Source organism: Phyllostomus hastatus, unplaced genomic scaffold (assembly GCF_019186645.2).
Source record: "Phyllostomus hastatus isolate PE091 unplaced genomic scaffold, TTU_PhHast_1.1 phas_scaffold_55, whole genome shotgun sequence".
NCBI classification, from domain to species: Eukaryota; Metazoa; Chordata; class Mammalia; order Chiroptera; family Phyllostomidae; genus Phyllostomus; species Phyllostomus hastatus.
The window spans coordinates 3,005,977-3,023,948 of NW_025334035.1; the positions used below are offsets into that span (position 1 = coordinate 3,005,977).

The following is a 17,972-nucleotide window of genomic DNA, read 5'->3' on the forward strand; positions in this document are numbered from 1 at the left end:
CACAGTACAGCCTCAGGCAGTGAGACTGAGAAGATGGTGTCCCGGGTAGCAAAAGAGGCAGTGAGTACCTCTCGGGCCCAGGCTGGCTTGTCAGCAGGGTTAATGCCCCGACCATAATGGTACAGGGGCTTCCTATCCCCAGGAAGAACTTGCTGCTGCTGCTGCTTCTGAAGCTGCTGCTGCTGCTGCTGCTGCAGAGACTTGAGGTAGGCATGCTCCTGCTGCAGTTGCCTCTGCAGACGCTCTGACTGCCGCTGCTCCTCCAGCTGCTTCCGCTTGTATTCCTGGGCCCAAGGGTAGGAAGAAAGGGCTCAGCAAGGTGTAGCCCTGGAAGTTAGGGTCGGCATGCCCTTTCTTTTCTCCTGCCTAGAGAGACGTCTTCCCTTGATGCCTGGGTGAGTCCCCTCCCCTGAAGTGTTTCCATCCCATTCCGCAGAGAAGCTCTGAATATGCATCTTCCCAGAGGAAGCTGGGGGACCCCGTTACCAGCAGTAGGGCCTGTTCCTGGAGCAGCTGTTGCTGAAGGATCTCGAGCTGTCGCTGCTCCTCCTCTAGCCTGTGACGAATATATTCCTGGGGGGGTGGGGGGTGGGGTGGGGGGGGGGCAAAGGGCAGGGAAAGAGGAAAAGGCGGCGGCGGCGAAGGAGTTGGAGGAGGAGGAAGGGATCAGTGCGGGGAGGATGAGAAGGACAGCAGGGAAGAGCAATAGAGAGGACGGGGATGGGATGAACCCCAAAGAGGGCAGGGAATGAGGAGGAAGTCAGGGTGGAGGGCCCATGAGAGAAGGTGCAGGGGAGAGGAGTTGGGGATGGGCCAAGAGATGGGGAATGAAGGCACAGAGACAGGAGGAGGGCAGGGAGCCAGGGTTGGGGGTTGAAGGGTGGGAGAAAACAGAGAGAAAGAGTGAAGCTAGAAAAGATAGGAGGAATCTAGGGTTAGGGAAAGAAGGAGGAAAGGGTACTGGGGAGCAGGGAGGCAGGCAGCAGGAGCGGGCGGGGCGGCCAGGGGAGGGAAGGGGTGTGTGCAGTGTGTGCTGGGGGCGCTATACCTGCTCCCGCTCGGCTTGCCGCCTCTCCTCCTCCCGCCTCAGGGCCTGCATGTCCTCCAGCCGCCGTTGCTGCTCCTTCTCCTGCAGCTTTCGCTGCTCCCTTTCCCGCCGCTGTTGCTGTGGGTGAAAAGAGGTGTGGTTTTAAGGGCTGCTCTGTACACTCAAGACAGCCTTGCAAGGAGGGACCCCAGCCCACTCCCGGACATCTCCTGGAAAGGGAACCCTTGCAGGATAGTCAGGGCAGGTCTCCTTCTCACTAGGGATGATGGTGAGAGAGAATGGCTTCAACTTGGTTCTACAAATCTACCTACCCTACACAGAAGCCCACAGGGATTTGGCTTGGGAAACATTACTTGTCCAAGGTAGCAATAGACTTGGGACCAGAGAGACTAAGCAGCTGGCCACACTGGATAACACCTCCACTATCCATTCTCCCACCAAAAAACAGAGTCAACAACAAACCCTTCAATACTCTTGGCCTCTCAATCTGTAAATCCAAATAGTGGACTGTAACCATAGCCTTTGGCCACAAGAGGGCAGCAGGTGCCCATGCACAAAAGGGCAACCAAGAGGAGAGGCACTTGGCCAGGTCCTTGGCAAACAAACATCGGTAGCTCAGGTTGCACTTCACTTTCCCAGTCTTTATGACCAAAGAGCCTGCAGCCCTCCACCCCTCTGGCCAAAAAAAGAAAAAGGAAAAAACTTGTATTAAAATGAATTTCTCCCACCCACCTCCAATCAGTACAACCGTAAAGACAGTACTTCTCAACAAATCTAAGCAAAAGTAAAAGTTCTTTAGAAGGACCTTTCAAGTTCAGAAAGAGAAACAAAGGGAAAGTTACAGAGAAAAAAAAAAAAAGAAAAGAAAAAGAAAAGAGAAGAAGCCCTCAGAGGCCATTACAGTTGGGGGAACTTCACTGCCATTCTCTACACCCCGGTCTGGCAGGCCCGCTCCAGGAAACACCCTGGGAGACGCAATTTTCTGCCCCTCAACTACCTGAGAACAGTATTTACTCAAAAAATCTGCACTGCGTTCTCTGGTAGCAGGTTTTCTTGCAGATTATTTTTTGTTCAACAAAGATTGTGGCCTGCTTTGGGGAGCAGTACACAGATGCTGTAGATGCTTCTATTACTTTTTTGTTAAGTTTGTTCTCTGTGAACTTTGAAGTCATGTAATTGTTTCAACAAAAATGTTATCATTTAATGCATATATATATATATGTATACACATGTGTATATGTATACACACACACACACACACACACACACATTCACACATATACTTTAATCCTCACTGGAGGACATGTTTATTGATTTTAGAGAGAGGAAAGAAGAGACAAAGAGGGAGAAACAATGATTGGCTGCCTCCTGTACACACACCCTGACTGGGAATCAAACCCACAACCTTTTGTTGTATAGGATGATGCTTCAACCAACTAAATCACCAGGCCAGGACACTTAAGGCATTTGCATTTTAAAAGCATTAAAAATATTTTTTTCATCCTAAAATAAAGTTATGAATGTTCATGACCCATTCCAAAAAATTTTTTTTATCCTCACCCGAGGACATTAAAAAAAAAAGATTTATTTATTTTTAGGGCAAGGGGAAGGAAGGGAGAAAGAGAGGAAGGGAAACATCGATATGCAAGAGAAACATTGATTGGTTGCCTTTCACACATTTTCAGCCAGGGACCTAAGCCCAGGCATGTGCCCTACTGGGAATCAAACCGGCAACCTTTTGGGGTTTGTGGGATGACACCCAACCCACTGAGCCACACCAGTCAGGACCACTTAAGGCATTTTTAAAATCAACCTATATCTCGCCTTTCCCACCATGCTCCCCTGAAAAATAAATAAATACATTTAAATATATCTTTATACAGATACAAATATCTTTTAAACTGCTACTGACGGTGTTAAAAAAAAAAACTGGAGCGCACTGGCTGGTGTGGCTCAGTGGATTGAGTGCTGGCCTGTGAACCAAAGGGTCGCTGGTTTGATTCCCAGTCGGGGTGCATGCCTGGGTTGCGGCCAGGTCCCGGGTTGGGGGCGTGTGAGAGGCAGCCACACATTGATGCTCCTTTCCCTCTCTTTCTCCTTTCCTTCCTCTCTCTCTAAAAATGGATGAGTAAAATCTTTTTTAAAAAACTGCAGATATTTAAAAATAAGATTCTCTATTAAAATGAATTTCTCCCATCTATGTCCCATTAGTTCAGCTGACAAGACTATCCTTTCCAGCAAATGTAAGCCAAAAAAAATTAAAAGTAAAATGGTCCTTTTTAAAAAAATGTTTATTCACTTTAGAGAGAAAGGGAGATAGAGAAACATGGATGTGAGAGAGAAACATTGATTGGTTGCTTCCCATATGCATCCCAATTGGGAACTGAACCTGCATCCTACGTCTGTGCCCTGACCAGGAATTGAATCCACTACCTTATTATGTAGGGGATGACACTCCAACCAACTATGCCACCTGGCCAGGGATGAAAGAAGGGTCTTCAGAAGCCTCTTTTTTATGTTCAGACCAAACAACTGCTTGACAGTAAGACATCCAGGGGCCTGAAGTGTTTGTAGGCAGAGTCCTAAATCCCCAAAATTTAAGGTAAACGGAGCCAGACAAACCAAGAGGGGAAGTATGTATAAACAAGGACAGGGATAGTCCTGTCCGTGGGGAACCAGTATTGCTTTTCAGAAATGGTTCTGCTCTAAAGGAACGCTGATAGCACACCCATCCACATAGGGCTGCCAAGCAGGCAGTGTACCTGGGGGCCCGCCTTCTTACAGAGGACACACCCTCTCTACACAAACTGAACAGAGGGGTTAGGAAACCTTGGCTCGCTCCCTCTCCTCCCCACTGTCCTAGTGGAAGCAGGGATGGGACCAGGACAGGCTGTTCCCCGGGCCTGGCCCAGGCCCTCCCCAGACACCCCACCTCCTCAACACGCCGCCGCTCTTCCTTCTGCTCCTCAATGCGGCGCTGCCGCTGGTGCAGGAGGTGTTTGATGTGTGCCTCAGGATCTCGCTGCTGCTGCTGTTGCAGCTGCTGCTGCTGCTGCTTTAAAGCCTCTGAGTTACTCTTATTCTCTTGCTGGAGCCGGAGAAATTCCCGGCGCAGAGTGGACTCGCCGGGCACGTTCATGATGGAGCTGGGTCAGGGTGGCACAATGAAGGGTGGAGTCAGAACCCAGTCATTTCCCACTCTCATGCCTGGGAAGCCACCTGAATGGGTGTTTTACCTGGACCAGAGAGTGCCTCTGGTCACTCCCAGGTGACCGGGAAAACTGCTCTCCCCACTGTCCAGTCTTGGGCCCGGTCCTCCAGTGATATCCCACCCCGCAGCCTCGAATCACCCTCTCCCCAACACTTGCTCCTTTATTCCACCTCTTCTCAGCATTCAGAGGTTGTTTTATGAGTCTCTAACCCACCATTCCCAGACCGATAGTCCCCAAGCCAGAACCACTGGTATCCCCTCAGATGGAACGTGATGGCCCTCAAACTCCACCTGCGAACAGCCCACCTTGGCTCTCCTTCCTCTCCATGGCTGTCATCTTCCTCTTCGCTGCCGCTGTATTCATATTCTGTCTCCTCTGCAGGGGGGAGATCACTGCTGTTTCTTCACTCAGTGCCCCAGACCCCACCCTGGGCTAGGGAGACCTTAGATGGGGATAACCAATAAGGTCTGTCTGGATGGCCATGCACCTGGGTCCCTGCCCACCTCCTTGGAGCAATGGAATGACGGTGGGTCTCAGGTTTGGGCCTGGACAGACATGGAGGTTAGACCCCATAATGGGTGGGATGTGGCTGAACGTGCGTGCACTCGCAAATGAATGCGCTCAACAGGAAGCTTATGTAAGGAGGTCACAGTCATGTGGAAGACTGATTTGGACTGGTGCTAAGAGAAAACGCGCTCCAGGGCTGGACATTTGAGAAAGGAGATCTCTTTGGATAGGTAAAACTGGGGTCTGGGAGGGGAGCCGGAATGGGAGCCAGGAGGAGCCAGGGCTGGTAAAGAAGAGCAGAGGCTGAAGTGTGTCCTGAGACCCGCCACCGCCCTCCTCCCCCCACTGACCTTTCTCGCCTCGCTTTTTCCGAGACCTGTCGATGTGGTCCTTGAGCTGGATGCGGACCTGCCGCTCCGTGGGCTGGTCCCGGATGAAGGGGAACTTCAGCAGCTGCTCCGTTGGTGGGCGGCTCAGGTAAGTCTTGATGAGACATGTGTCAATGAAGTCGATGAACTTCTTAGACCTAGAAACAATGGCTCACACTAGAAGGGCCCCCTCGGAAGGGGGTGTCACAGGAGGAAAAGGGGAGCCCATTCATCAAAAAGCTATCTTATCATCCCTCCTGTCTTCTCCGTATCCCAACACCAGCGCCCCCTAACCCTCTGGCTGCAGTACTGCAGTACTGCAGTGCCAGCCCCGCCCAGCACCTCTCCTACAGTACAGACCCAAGCCTGAAGCAGGGGGCTATCATGGGGGTCCTTGTCCAAAGACCTTCCTAGACCTACCACTTCTTGGACTTGAGCCTGGGTGGCGGGTTCCGAGGGATGAGGAAGAGAGCTCGCATGGGATGCATGTCACAGAGAGCTGGGACACAGAAGAGACCCAATCAGTCCCTTTGCCATGCTGGGAGACTAAAGGAGCCCTTCTCACCACGACCTCCCATGGCCTGCCTCTGCCCTACGGCCACCTTCTGGGCCCTCCTTTCTCTCCCATACTCCGCACTTACGAGGGGCTCCCTCTGCCATCTCGATGGCTGTGATTCCTAGAGACCAAATGTCACTCTGCGGAGGGGAGAGAAGGCACAGGTGAATGTTCCTGACAACAGTCTTCAACCGCTACCCCTGGACCCTTCAGAACCACTTCCTGGCCCACACCCCCTGCTGAGGCCCCTCTCTGCTAACCTGCATGTCCTCCAACTCAGCCAGTACTCCCTCCTTGCCCTGCCACAAAGCGCTCCCCACACAGCTGACCCCTCACATCATTAGACCTTCACTTTGTTCCCCAAACCGCTTAAGCCCCCAATATTTTCAATCTACCCATTGCCCCATCTCACTTCCTGCCCTTGGCTGCCTCCATGCTCCATACAGTCTGTTTCGTACCCTGTAATCGTAGGTGGCATCAGGGTTCTCATCACAGGCGATGACTTCTGGTGCCATCCAGTAGGGGGTCCCAATGAAAGTGTTTCGCCTGCCCACAGTTCGGTCCAACTGAGCACTCACCCCAAAATCCACTGAGAAGACAGGGAGGGAGGGCTCATAACAGTGTCACACCTGCTCCCCTCATCTTGGACCCAGCAAGGCAGCTAAGGTCTTTGCTCTACTCAGACACTCCCCGGAACCTCTTCCAGCCCATCAACATCCTGAAGAGTCTAACCTAGTCTTCCTGCACCTTGGGGAGAAAACTAAGATGAAAGGACCACAGGACAACATCCCAGATCAAAACATCCCATCTCCCCAGAAGGACCTGCACAGGACACAATGAGCAGGAAGGGAAAAACCGATTTTTCAGCAGAAGGCAAGGCATCCCCAGGGAGGAGATGAGAAAGCAAGCCTCCCAGCCTACAGGTTGTCGGGCTTCAACCACCAGAGGGAAAAGGGGACTCTCTGTGTCCTGGAGGTGAGTGGGCCCGTCTGCACAGAAGGAGTCAGCGTACCTAGCTTGACCTCAGCATTCTCTGTCAGCAGCACGTTCTGCCCCTTGATGTCTCGGTGAATCACCTTGTGGGCGTGGAGATGGGCCAGACCCTGGAACAGGAAAGTAGGGGAAATTAGCCTTGGTGCTGGAGGGGGTGGGACAGAAGAGGACTTGGACTGACTGAAACAAGAGGCGGGGGAGTCATCAGTCTGGGTGGGCTGGGCAACGGGAGCTGGCCCTCTCCACATGCTGCCAAGGACAGGCTGAGCTTTTCTGGAGAGCTCCCTCGGCATGGTGGCTCCCGGGAATTCCTAGCAGATGCAGCTGCGAGCGGAAAAGCAGTGGAACTTGGAAACAGAGGTACTTGTCTCCTCCAATAAATAGTTTGAGAGTCCCCAAAGTTAGGACTCTGTCTCCAGCCCCAACTAGATTTGGCCATCTGCCCCTTAAAGAGGGCACCATCCAGTGCAGGGAGGGTCCATGCCAGGGAGAAGCTCCAGGGGGGCTGGCCCAGGAGCAGGAGGCAGGGGAGGGGCCTGGCGCTCACCCGCAGAATCTCCCTGCAGATGTAGGCAATACAGTCCTCCTTCAGGGCGTTCCCTTTTGTGTTCTTTACCAGGTCGGTCACGGAACCAGCACCACAGAACTCCATCACCAACTATGGTCCCAGGGAGCACCGAAAGGGAAAGCAGAAGTTAGGTAAGCCCTCTTTCCCCTTGCAGACACCTGGAGGAGAGCCAGAGGCCTTGAGGCCACGACTGGTATAAGCTGGGAAGGAGGGGCCATGTGACCCCCTGGCAAAGGCCAGAGAACTTCCTGAGACTAGGAGAAAAGGGGGAAGGGAACACAGCTGGAAGAGACAGGGAAGATGGTCTGGGGATGGTCTGTGCCCAGGGTAGGAACCCGAGGAGTCCCTGACACTGCAGATGTGATGAGGAGGGTATGTGCATTTTCCTTGGGGAGTGGTCCAACGTTCTCATTGGATCCTCTTTGGGACCCACAACCCCAAAGTGGTTAAGAACTACTGCTTTGGAGCAAGGTTGGCAAACTATGGTCAATGAGCTAAGCATAGTTTCTGCGTTTTTAAATGGCTGACAAAAAGTAAAGAACCGTATGACATGTAAATTGGAATGTCCTAAATGAAGACTGTTGGGGATACAGCGATGCCCATTCATTTATACATTGTCTATGGCTGCTTTCACGGTACAATGGGTGAGCTGAGTAGTTGTGACAGACAGTAGGACCCACAAAAGCCCCAAATATTTACTATCTGGCCCTTCACAGAAGAAGTTTGATGGCCTCTCATCCTGAGGCAAGAAAGGGGCCAGAATCAGCAATGCTGCTGGTCTGCTAGAGGCCAAACAGTGCATGGGGTCCACCAGAGAGCTGCAGGAGGGGAACCTGGTGGCACTTTGGGAGAAACTCCCCAGAGGCAAGGCCACAGCAGGGAGATGAGGAGAGCTCCCTGAGGCAGCTCTGGGGAAGAACCACGGAGACCCAGAGGCAGGTGCCAAAAGGGAAGTCCCCCTGGTGACCAGCACATCTGTCCAAACGTTTTCACGGTATCTTTTCTAAAAGCCACACCCAACACAGAAAAGGTAGGAAGACATGTACATTTGCATATGCAAGAATAATTTACCTATGTCCCACTTCTGAGCCTAGTATGACAGGAAGACAATGTCCAACAGGTCCAGAAGGGGGTGCCTGGTCACTAGCCCTCAGGCATCTCTCACTTGACTACACAGTTGGCAGGTAAGCCTACCTGACACATCACTCACCTTTCCTTGTGTGTATGAAATGTATTTGTGTGTGTGCATGGGTATGTCTATGTACCTTCAAAAAGACTTTAGTACTTCAAAAGAAGGGGCCCTGATTTATACTTATCTGTGCAGGGTACACAGAAGGTGCTCAGTAAGTATTCACTCATTTAGCAACTGCTGCCAGGGGAGCTGTGGCATGAGCTCCGACCCCTGGCACCACCCATCTCCCCAGCCCCAGCCCCAGCCCAGCCCTGGCCAGGTTCCTTGCTGCTCTGTCCTTGGGACTGGCTGAGTACTAGAGAGGACATGGCTGAGGAGTCAGCTGGCACCAGTGCCCAGGTAGGGAGGGTGAAGGAATTAGGAATGTTCTGAGCCAGGTGGGAATTCGAGGGAGGCCAAAAGTGCTACAGTGAGCTCTGGTTAGGGCAATCATCCAGAAGGGCTTGTACACTGCCAGGAGGGGTCCAAGCCGTCTGTCGCCTACCACAGATATTTTGGTCTGTTCCTTTCCTAGGAGCTGTGCCAGTGCAGGAGAACTCACGAACTAACCTCCCTGTGGTCTCTTCCAGCTCTTGCTAGGATTACATTGCTTGCTACCTGTGAAGTGCCTGCTGGACACAGGGTAAGGTACTGGTGAGGGCAAAGGTAGGGGCAAACCCCAGAACCCTGCTACCAAAACGCCCAGAGAACAAGAGGCTACAAAGTGTTGGGGGGCTCGGTGTGGGTCAGGAGGTCCCTTAATCCATACACAGGAGAGGCTGTGGGACTGACGAGAGGGCTGGCAAGGAGACTCCGGGCACTGACTTGAGTTTCAAACAAGCAGCCTGGAGACAGACAGGGCGAGGGGGAGGGGGCAGGGGAACGGGCCAGAGGATACTTCTCACCCAGAGCTGGTCGTCATTTCCAGGGGGGCTCTTCTTGATGAAGGCCCCATAGTAGGTGGCAATGTTGCGGTGGTGAGAGTATTTTTTCAACATGTTGATCTCCTGTTTGATCTCTTCTTCCTCGTCCTAGGCAAGTGGAAGGTGGTGAGCCCCGTTCTCATGCCCCAACCCTCCCTCCGCCCCGAGCCGCTCTCTACCTCCGTGACATCCATGACCTTGATGGCAGCCAGCTGCCCAGTCTTGACGTGCCGACCCTGCAGACAGAGACAGGCACAGAGGGATGTGGGTCCACACTCAAGGAGCACTTGATTCTGGAAGAAGCTACACCTTTGGCTGTTTTTTGTCTTAGAAAATGTCTCTCATGGTGGCTAGGCACCTCACAGTTTAGGGACTTGGTCACAGGAGTAACTGGACTGCAGAAAAACTACCAAGAATGAATTTCCAAGCTCTGTGCTTGATAAAGATGAAGGGTCTGCTCCCCTAAACTACTTGGGAGAGGCGAGTGACAGACATTACGTTCTGTTCCAGCCTCTCTGGCTTGGACTTCCTACAGTTTGAAAGTCAGAGCAGGGAGTGAGAGATACTTTCTCCATCCTCAGATGGAGCTGGAGGGAGCCGGGGCGGGAGGGCCTGAGCCTCTCTCTCTCCATCTTCTGTGCAAGGCAAGCTGCTTCCTCAACCAGCCCCCTCTGGATAGAAGGCTGTTCCCAGGATGCCCCACCAACTCCTGTCAGGCGTTTTATGTTGTTGACAGGAAAGAATTAAGACAGAGCTGAGGTTTTAGGGAACTCCGGGAAACGTGGAAGGGCCAACTGACACGTGTCAGTGGCCCCATCGCCAGGGCTAATGGGAAGGAACTTCTTCCACAGCGTGGCCCTGCTATCCCCCTCAACCCCCACTCCCGAAATTCCTAGCAGGAGCCATCTGGGACTCGAACAGGAAAGTCCGGGCTTCCTCGGGAAGAGCAGGGTGAGGGGAAGTAGCCCCTCATGAGGATGAACATGAGTACTGCCAGGCCATGGATTATTTTTATGCTCAGCAGTCATTCAAGACCCCAAGCCCAGAAAAGCAGCCCAGAACACAGAGCTATGATTTCCATGGCAACAACTAGGCAAGAGATGGGAAATGGGGGGAGGGGGTGCCTGTTTCCCAAAGCTTACATGGAAGAAGGGTAAAAGAAAGGCAGGTGGTCCCAGTGACCCAAAAACAGGCCCCCGAGACACAGAGAGTTGTGAATAGACCCAGCATCGTGTCTGGAGACGAAGAAGCCAGTGTGTGTTCTGGGGGCCTCCAGCTCTGGGGCAGCATCCACCTTGATTCAAGTGTGACCAGTGATCAGGCCAATGAGAGGGCTGAGCTGGCCAGGCTAAAAGCTGCAATCAGTGACTGAGGAAATACCACTTCTGTGGGAGCTCAAGAAAGCCACTTCCCCTCTGCAGAAGGTCACTCATCAGATCCCACCCACTCTAAGCCCTGGACTTCTCTGTTGTCTTGGGCCTGAGCCCAAGCTCAACTTTGGCCTGAGCTCTACTCTAAACTCCCAGGTGAGTTCTGATACATATGCCCCCATACCATTCCCTCTGCCTTCATCTGTCTCTTTCTCATATCCCATTCAACTCCAGACCTGCTCCTGCCACACCCAGGCATAGCTCTAAACTCAGGCAGAGGCCAGAAAAAACACGCCACTTCTTGCTGCTTCCTCCCCTCAGTACTTCTATTCCTCTCTCCTTTCTCTCCCTTTCCCCAGAGCTCCCAGCCTCTACAATCTCCCATAACCCCTCCAGTTTCCTGACCTGGAGTACACTTCTTCCACCCCCCCTGAGAGGGCCCTATGGGAGACAGTCATGCTCCCACACCATTAGAGTCTCACCTTGTATACCTGTCCGTAGGTTCCATTGCCAACCACCTCTACCAGCTCAAAGATTCCAGCAGGGTCCTGGGGGAGAGGGGAGAGGGAGAGAAAGAGTAAGGTATCAGGACTTCAGAAAGAGATCATGTAGCCTGGGGAGTGAGGGGAGAAGGTGTTCAGTCAGGTGAGGAGAGTGAAGACTAGTTTATCAGGAGGGGCCGCAGGAAGGAGCACTGAGGGCCAGCTCTACCCTTCTCCTGGATTGGTTCAGAGTTTGTGTTCTATGGGAAAAGTCCCAAGGAGATGAGAGAAAACAGAAGCCAGAGCCCCCAGCTGGCTTTTCAAAGATGTGCTCTGATTTTAAACTCAGTGACAAACTCTGAAAGCCTGTAACCTATCAGCAAAACAGGGTGGCTGAGTGGCCACCTCTGGGGTTGGTGTCAACTTTAAATGAAGCAATGCTCATAAAATGCTTAGGACGTGCCTGGCACACAGTGCGTGTACAGAACGAGTTACTTACAGTTATCAACCTTTTCAAAGCAGGGATGAGGGAAGCCAGCAGGGAGCTGGAATTGGAGAGTCACCACCCTTTTGTCATTTCCCCCTTTCCAGTCCTCTCAAGACTGAGGGCTTCAGAACCAGTGTCTGTGGCCTTTGTGGGGGGTAGGAAGGACATCCAGGTGGGGAGGGAGGGCAGGTGACAGTGAGAGGGCCACTGGGAGGGGCAGATGAGAAGGAAGGACTTTCAGTTCCAGCTTTCCTGAGCCAAGCGGTGCCAGGAGGAGAGGGCCCTGAGAGCTCAGACAAAGCCTCTAAAGAGGCTCATTGCCTGCTGGGCCAAGAGCAGGCAGCCTGGCTGAGTAGTGCAGCTGCCTGGAGCCGCCCACAGCCTCCTGGCAGGACTTCTTTTTTGAGCGAGAGAGAGGCTGGAAAGTGGGACTGCAAACTGAGAGCGAGCCTGGCTCCTGCGCTCCTGCAGGCTGGGCAGACCCTCCGGCCACCTGCAGGGTGAGAGGGCAGGCACAAAGTGAGGCTGCCACTTAGGAAACAAACTCTCCAGGTAGTGCTTGGGCCTTTGTGCTGATAACCCTAAAAATACATAATCTACAACTCCTTTCTTCCTGGCTTTGAAAACCAATATAGAATTTCTAAAAAAAACACCAAAACAAAAAACCAACCAAACAAACAAACAAACAACAAAACAACAACAACAAAAAACAAGCCCTGAATGGTGTGGCTCCATGAATTGAGTGCCAGCCTGCACACCAAAGGGTCGCCAGTTCAATATGTGGTCAGAGCACACGCCTGGGCTGCAGGCCGTGTAAGAGGCAACTGATCCATGTATCTCTGGCACACTGCTTTCTCTCCCTCTTTCTCCCTCCCTTCCCCTCTTTATTACTCCCTTTATTACTCTCTAGAAGTAATAAAATCTTAAAACAAAAAACAAAACAAACCCAAACAAATCAAAAGAATCCTTCACCTTGCATCCACCGAAGCAAGAACATGGAACATAACTTGGGCAAGCTGGAGACAAGGGAGAGACCAGCCCAAGGCCTTTCTTAGAACATCCTCACTGTACAGTGTCTCTGTCCATCTTCTCAGAGATGGGAACTGGAGTGCTAGAAATGTACTTGCCCTATCAGAGCACATACTACCATGCACTGCAACTGTGTACTTACTTGTCTACAAATTTCCAAAAGGGAGGTCCTCCTTGTTTACCAGTGTCCAGCACCCACCTAACCCAGAGCCCAGCCCAGAGTGGCCTGAAGGAACATCCCAAACCTGCTCCAGGGAAGACCTGAAAGTAGAAGAGGATTCCTTCTACGTGGTCTGAAGGGGTCTGGGCTGACCAGACCAGGTATTTTGTGGTTCTATGTTCAATTATTTAGCTCCAGCTGAAGTTACTTTAAAAACAAACAAACAAACAAACAAACAAACAACCTTGAACGGGTCTAAGAAAACGGCAGGCCCCATCGGAAAGGAAGATATTGCCACTGCAGTGTGGGGCCAATGAGAGGTCTGTCTGAACCTGAGAGATGCAAGGCACCTGGAGGAAGGTATTCTGTCTGCAAATCTAGACTTAAAGAAAAGGAATCCAGTTCCCTAAAAATCTCCCCGAGGAAGGGCTTGTCCATTTTGGGGCCTCTTAACTCTGACTGCTGGCAAGTCCTTTTTTGTGTCTGATTTAGTTCTTTCTAGGTGGATGGAGACAAGGAAAAAGGACATATGGTCACAATTTTCTTAGACACTCCTAACCTAAAATATGATGGGCCTGTTAAGAGTCACAATGATATACCATTATCACCTCAAATCAGCACAAACAGATTTAATTTTATAATCTTAGCTCCAACTCTGTCTCCTCCCTGTATGTTTGGGAGGCACTGAGAAATGAAAGAACTGGTTCAGATGCTGATTTAATGGTTTCGAGCCAGTTTTCTGACCCACAAGCAAGGATAACCACACTAGCTTAAAAGGGTTATTCTGAGAATTAGGCTGAGACCATGAATGTGACTGAGCAGTTACAGACCTACTGTCCTCCACAGAGCACCCTCCACAAGGGCGATCCCCTTACCCTTCTCAAGAGCAACACCATTTTCTGCACCAAAACCCCCAGCTCTGTGCCATTCCTCTGCGTGCCCACTCCTTCCTTCTCCACATCACAGTCACCCTGTCCTTTCTCCCTTCACATGTCCCTGTTTGTCCCTTCCTCTCAATTCCTATAGCTGCCACCCAGGCCAATCCCTTCTCTTTTCCCTCCAGGAGCTCCTGCCTCACCACTCTGCCTTCTGCTGCCATTGCCAGATTTAAGCCTCTGCACACGGTGCTTTCCCAGTTTCACTCTTCTGCCTAGAGCCAGCATGGCTCCCCACTGCTTAGGAGTCCAAACTCCTGAACCTGATAGGTAAAGGCGCCAGTCACCAGCCTACCAATAAATATTTTCTGAGTGTCTGCATCTACCCTGCACTGGGCTAGGCCCTAATCAGGGAAAATCTCTAAGGCAACTTTCTCTTCTTTCATTCACCCATTAAATATTCATTGAGCACTAACTGAGTGATGACTCCTCAATCAGGCACAACGAGGAGCTCAGTGTTATGTGAGAAACATGGAAGGTCCTTTGAGGACCTTCTACCTTGACCATGCCCCATGTGTACACAAGGCGGTGCGCTGCTATATGGCACAGGAGTGACAAAAGCACTCAAGGCATTAGAAACCACTTGGTATAGTGAAAAGAGAACTGGAGAATGACTTTCTAGGGTGAACTTTGGCAATAGCTGTGTGTCCCTAAACAGGTATTTAACTGTCTAGGACCTCATTTTCCTCACACAAACTAAGAGGGAGTTAAATTGGGTAAAAAAAAAAATCTGTTTCATGGTTTCAGAGGCCAGAACTAAATTCAGTTTGGAAATCTCAGGCAGACTCTCCAGAGGAATTGGTGTCTCAGCTGGGCTTTGGGTGCTAAGGTTTCAAGTGGTGATAGGAATTTAAGAGTGGGGAAGGCCATGACATGCTAAAGCAACAGCAATTTGGGTTTGGATCTTGAATTTGAGATATTAGGGGATGCACAGAAGTAAATGTCTATCAGCCCTGATTGGTGTGGCTAAGTGGACTGAATGCCAGCCTGTGAACTAAAGGGTCGCCAGCTCAATTTCCAGTCAGGGCACATGCCTGGGTTGCAGGCCAGATCCCCAGTAGGCGGCACACAAGGGGCAATCACACACTGATGCTTCTCTCCCTCTTTGTCTTTCCCTTCCCCTCTGTCTAAAAATACATAAATAGGGACTTCTGGCAAGATGGAGGCATAGGTAGACGCACCGTACCTCCATGCACAACCAAGATTAGAACAACAACAATTGAGAGGCAGAATTAACACCCAGAACTGACAGAATTTATCTGAATGGAAGTCGGACAGCCAAGAAGTCGAAGTAGAGCTGTTCATCTAGACTGGTAGAAGGGGCGGAGAGGAGCAGCCGGGCGTGGGTCGCGGCGAGCGGAGAACAGGGAGAACTGGGTGCATAAGGCAATCGGGAGCACATAAGGCATCTGGGGCACACAAGGTCGCAGCAGGTGGACCCTGAGTATGCAAGCAGCAGCTGGCAGACCCAGTGAGGCTGCGATTGTGGACCAGGGCAGAGCACGCAACCCAGGATCCCAGAGAAGGGACTGAGGTCCCAGGAGAACGGAGCTATTGCCATTGTCCCCATCCCCTGCCCCCACATACAATGTCACAATCTAGCGACTGGGGTGCCAGTCCCGGTGAACACCTAAGGCTCTGCCCCTCACCGTAATAGGAGTGACCAGACCAAAAGAGAGAGAGAGAGAGAGAGAGAGAGAGAGAAATGTCTCAAACAGAAGAACAGATCAATGTCCCAGAACCATCCTTTTGAGCGATTAAGAGATAGCCAATCTATCAGATGCACAGTTCAAAACACTGGTGATCAGGAAGCTCACAGAATTGGTTGATTTTGGGTGCAAATTAGATGAAAAAATGCAGGTTACCATAAAAGAGATGAAGGAAAATGCACGGAGAACCAATAGTGATGGGAAGGAAACTGGGACTCAAAACAATAGAGTGGACCAGAAGGAAGAAAAAAACAACCAAACAGGAAAGAATGGAGAAATAAGAATTCAAAAAAAAGCGAGGAGAAGCTTAGGAACCTCCATGACATCTTTAAACGTTCCAACATTCGAATTATAGGGGTACCAGAAGGGGAAGAGGAAAAGCAACAGATTGAACACGTATTTGAACAAATAATAAAAGAAAACTTCCCTATTCTGGCAAAGGAAATAGACTTCCAGGAGATCCAGGAAGCTCAGAGAGCCCCAAAGAAGTTGGACCCAAGAAGAAACACACCAAGGCACATCATAATTACATTAGCCAAGGTAAAAATGAAGGAGAGAATCCTAGAAGCAGCAAGAGATAAGGGGACAGTAACCTACAAAGGAGTTCCCATCAGACTGTCAGCTGATTTCTCAAGAGACCTTACAGGCAAGAAGGGGCTGGAAAGAAATATTCCCATGAAAGACAAGGACCTATATCCCAGATTAAACTATCCAGCAAAGCTCTCATTTAGAATAGAAGGGCAGATAAAATGCTTCTCAGATAAGGTCAAGTTAAAGGAATTCATCATCACCAAGCCCTTATTTTATGAAATGTTAAAGGGACTTATCTAAGAAAAGAAGATAAAGGAAAGACATGTATAGTAAAAGGAAAGCAAACTCACAATTATTAACAACCACACCTAAAACAAAACCAAAAGAAACTAAGCAACCAACTAGAACAGGAACAGAACCACAGAAATGGAGATCACATGGAGGGTTAGCAACAGGGGAGTGGGAGGAGGAGAGAGGGGGAAAAGGTACAGAGAATAAGTAGCATAGATTGTAGGTTGAAAATAGATAGGGGGAGGGTAAGAATAGTGTGGGAAATGTAGAAGCTTAAGAACTTATAAGTACGACACATGGACATGACTAAAGGGGGGGATATGGGTGGGAGAGGGTGTACAGGGTGGAAGGGAGTGAAGGGGGGAAATGGGACAACTGTAATAGCATAGTCAATAAAACATATTAAAAATAAAATAAAAATACATAAATACAATCTTTAAAAGAAAAGAAGTAAATATCTATCAGACAGTTAGAAACAAAGGTCTGGAAGTAAACATTTAGAGGACAGTCACCAGTATGAGAGCTGGAGACAGGAGACAAGATGTCCACCCGACTGGTGTAGCTCGATTGGTTGGGTGTCGTCCTGCAAAGTGAAAGGTCCCAAGCTTGATTCCCAGTCAGGGCACATGCCTGGGTTGGGGCCTGGTACCCAGATGGGGGCATGCGAGAGGCAACTGGCTGGTGTTTCTCTCACACACAGATGTTTCTCTCTCTTTCTCCCTTCCTTCCCTCTCTCTAAAAATAAATAAATAAAAATCCTAAAAAAAAAAAAAAGATGTCCAGGGAGAGGGCACAAGGAGAAAAATAAAAGAGCCAAGGCCAGCCTCTGAGGAACAGCCACATGCTACACACTGAACAGCAGAACAGCCATCTGAGGAGGAGACAATCCAAGAGGACAGAGAAAACCAGCACTGGTCCAAATGCCTAGGAAACCACTAGGAACCTCTGCGGGAACTGCAGTTTTGAGAGCAGAAGGAAGAGACAGCGTAATGGGGAAGTGATGGCTATGCGTGCAGGCAGCACCCTCACTGGAGAAGGCTAACTTTGAGAGCAGAGGGGGAAATCAGATGATGGCTAGAGGAGGAAGAAGGGCCAGACAAAAGGGTTTTTAAAATAGGGAAGATCTCTCACGCTTGTGGAAGGGAAGAAGCCAGACAAGAGAGGAGACTGATGATGCTTGATGAATTGGGTTTTTTATGATACATGTGTGTATGCATGTACATGTACATTCCACAGCACGTAAACTATCTTCCACTGGTTTACATAGTGATAAAATACAGCAGTGCCTATTTCTCTTATACACACACCCAGTGATTCAGAATGCCCAGAAATGCATAACAGTTCAAATGTGACTTATGCACTGATCTGGCCTCAAATGTGGGCCCTTCAAATACCACTGTCTGTACTTGGTCACTTTCTTTGAAGATGATCTAGAAGAGGCGCCTGCACAGGAAGTGTCCTGCTCCTCGGAAGCCACCAAACAGCCCTGGCTCACCCCCTGCACGTGGATACAGCTCTGTAATGATCCTGCTGTAGGCCTTCTCCAGCTCCTTCTCTTGGTGCTCAAACTCTTTGTCTCAGCAGCTGGCTTCTTGTCCAGCCTGCAGCTGGGAGGTGGGAAGGGATAAGGTC

The 17,972-nt window shown here is 50.5% G+C and overlaps 1 protein-coding gene across 14 annotated transcripts in view; it reads right to left on the reverse strand.

The window, feature by feature from the left end:
• MINK1 (misshapen like kinase 1) overlaps positions 1–17,972 on the reverse strand; it is a 64,421-nt gene that overhangs the window by 7,762 nt on the left and 38,687 nt on the right. For 8 of the 14 annotated variants that reach the window (XM_045824359.1, XM_045824366.1, XM_045824362.1 and 5 more), the window contains exons 2-15: positions 11,199–11,264; positions 9,526–9,582; positions 9,329–9,454; positions 7,232–7,342; positions 6,704–6,794; positions 6,150–6,280; positions 5,777–5,831; positions 5,556–5,634; positions 5,118–5,293; positions 4,566–4,635; positions 3,981–4,194; positions 1,049–1,165; positions 487–573; positions 69–284 (exon numbers count right to left, since the gene is read on the reverse strand). In XM_045824359.1, coding sequence (XP_045680315.1) covers positions 69–284; positions 487–573; positions 1,049–1,165; positions 3,981–4,194; positions 4,566–4,635; positions 5,118–5,293; positions 5,556–5,634; positions 5,777–5,831; positions 6,150–6,280; positions 6,704–6,794; positions 7,232–7,342; positions 9,329–9,454; positions 9,526–9,582; positions 11,199–11,264 — 1,596 coding nt within the window. The remainder of the gene's footprint in view (positions 1–68; positions 285–486; positions 574–1,048; positions 1,166–3,980; positions 4,195–4,565; positions 4,636–5,117; positions 5,294–5,555; positions 5,635–5,776; positions 5,832–6,149; positions 6,281–6,703; positions 6,795–7,231; positions 7,343–9,328; positions 9,455–9,525; positions 9,583–11,198; positions 11,265–17,972) is intronic. The other 6 variants (XM_045824367.1, XM_045824369.1, XM_045824368.1 and 3 more) reach the window with 1 other exon arrangement.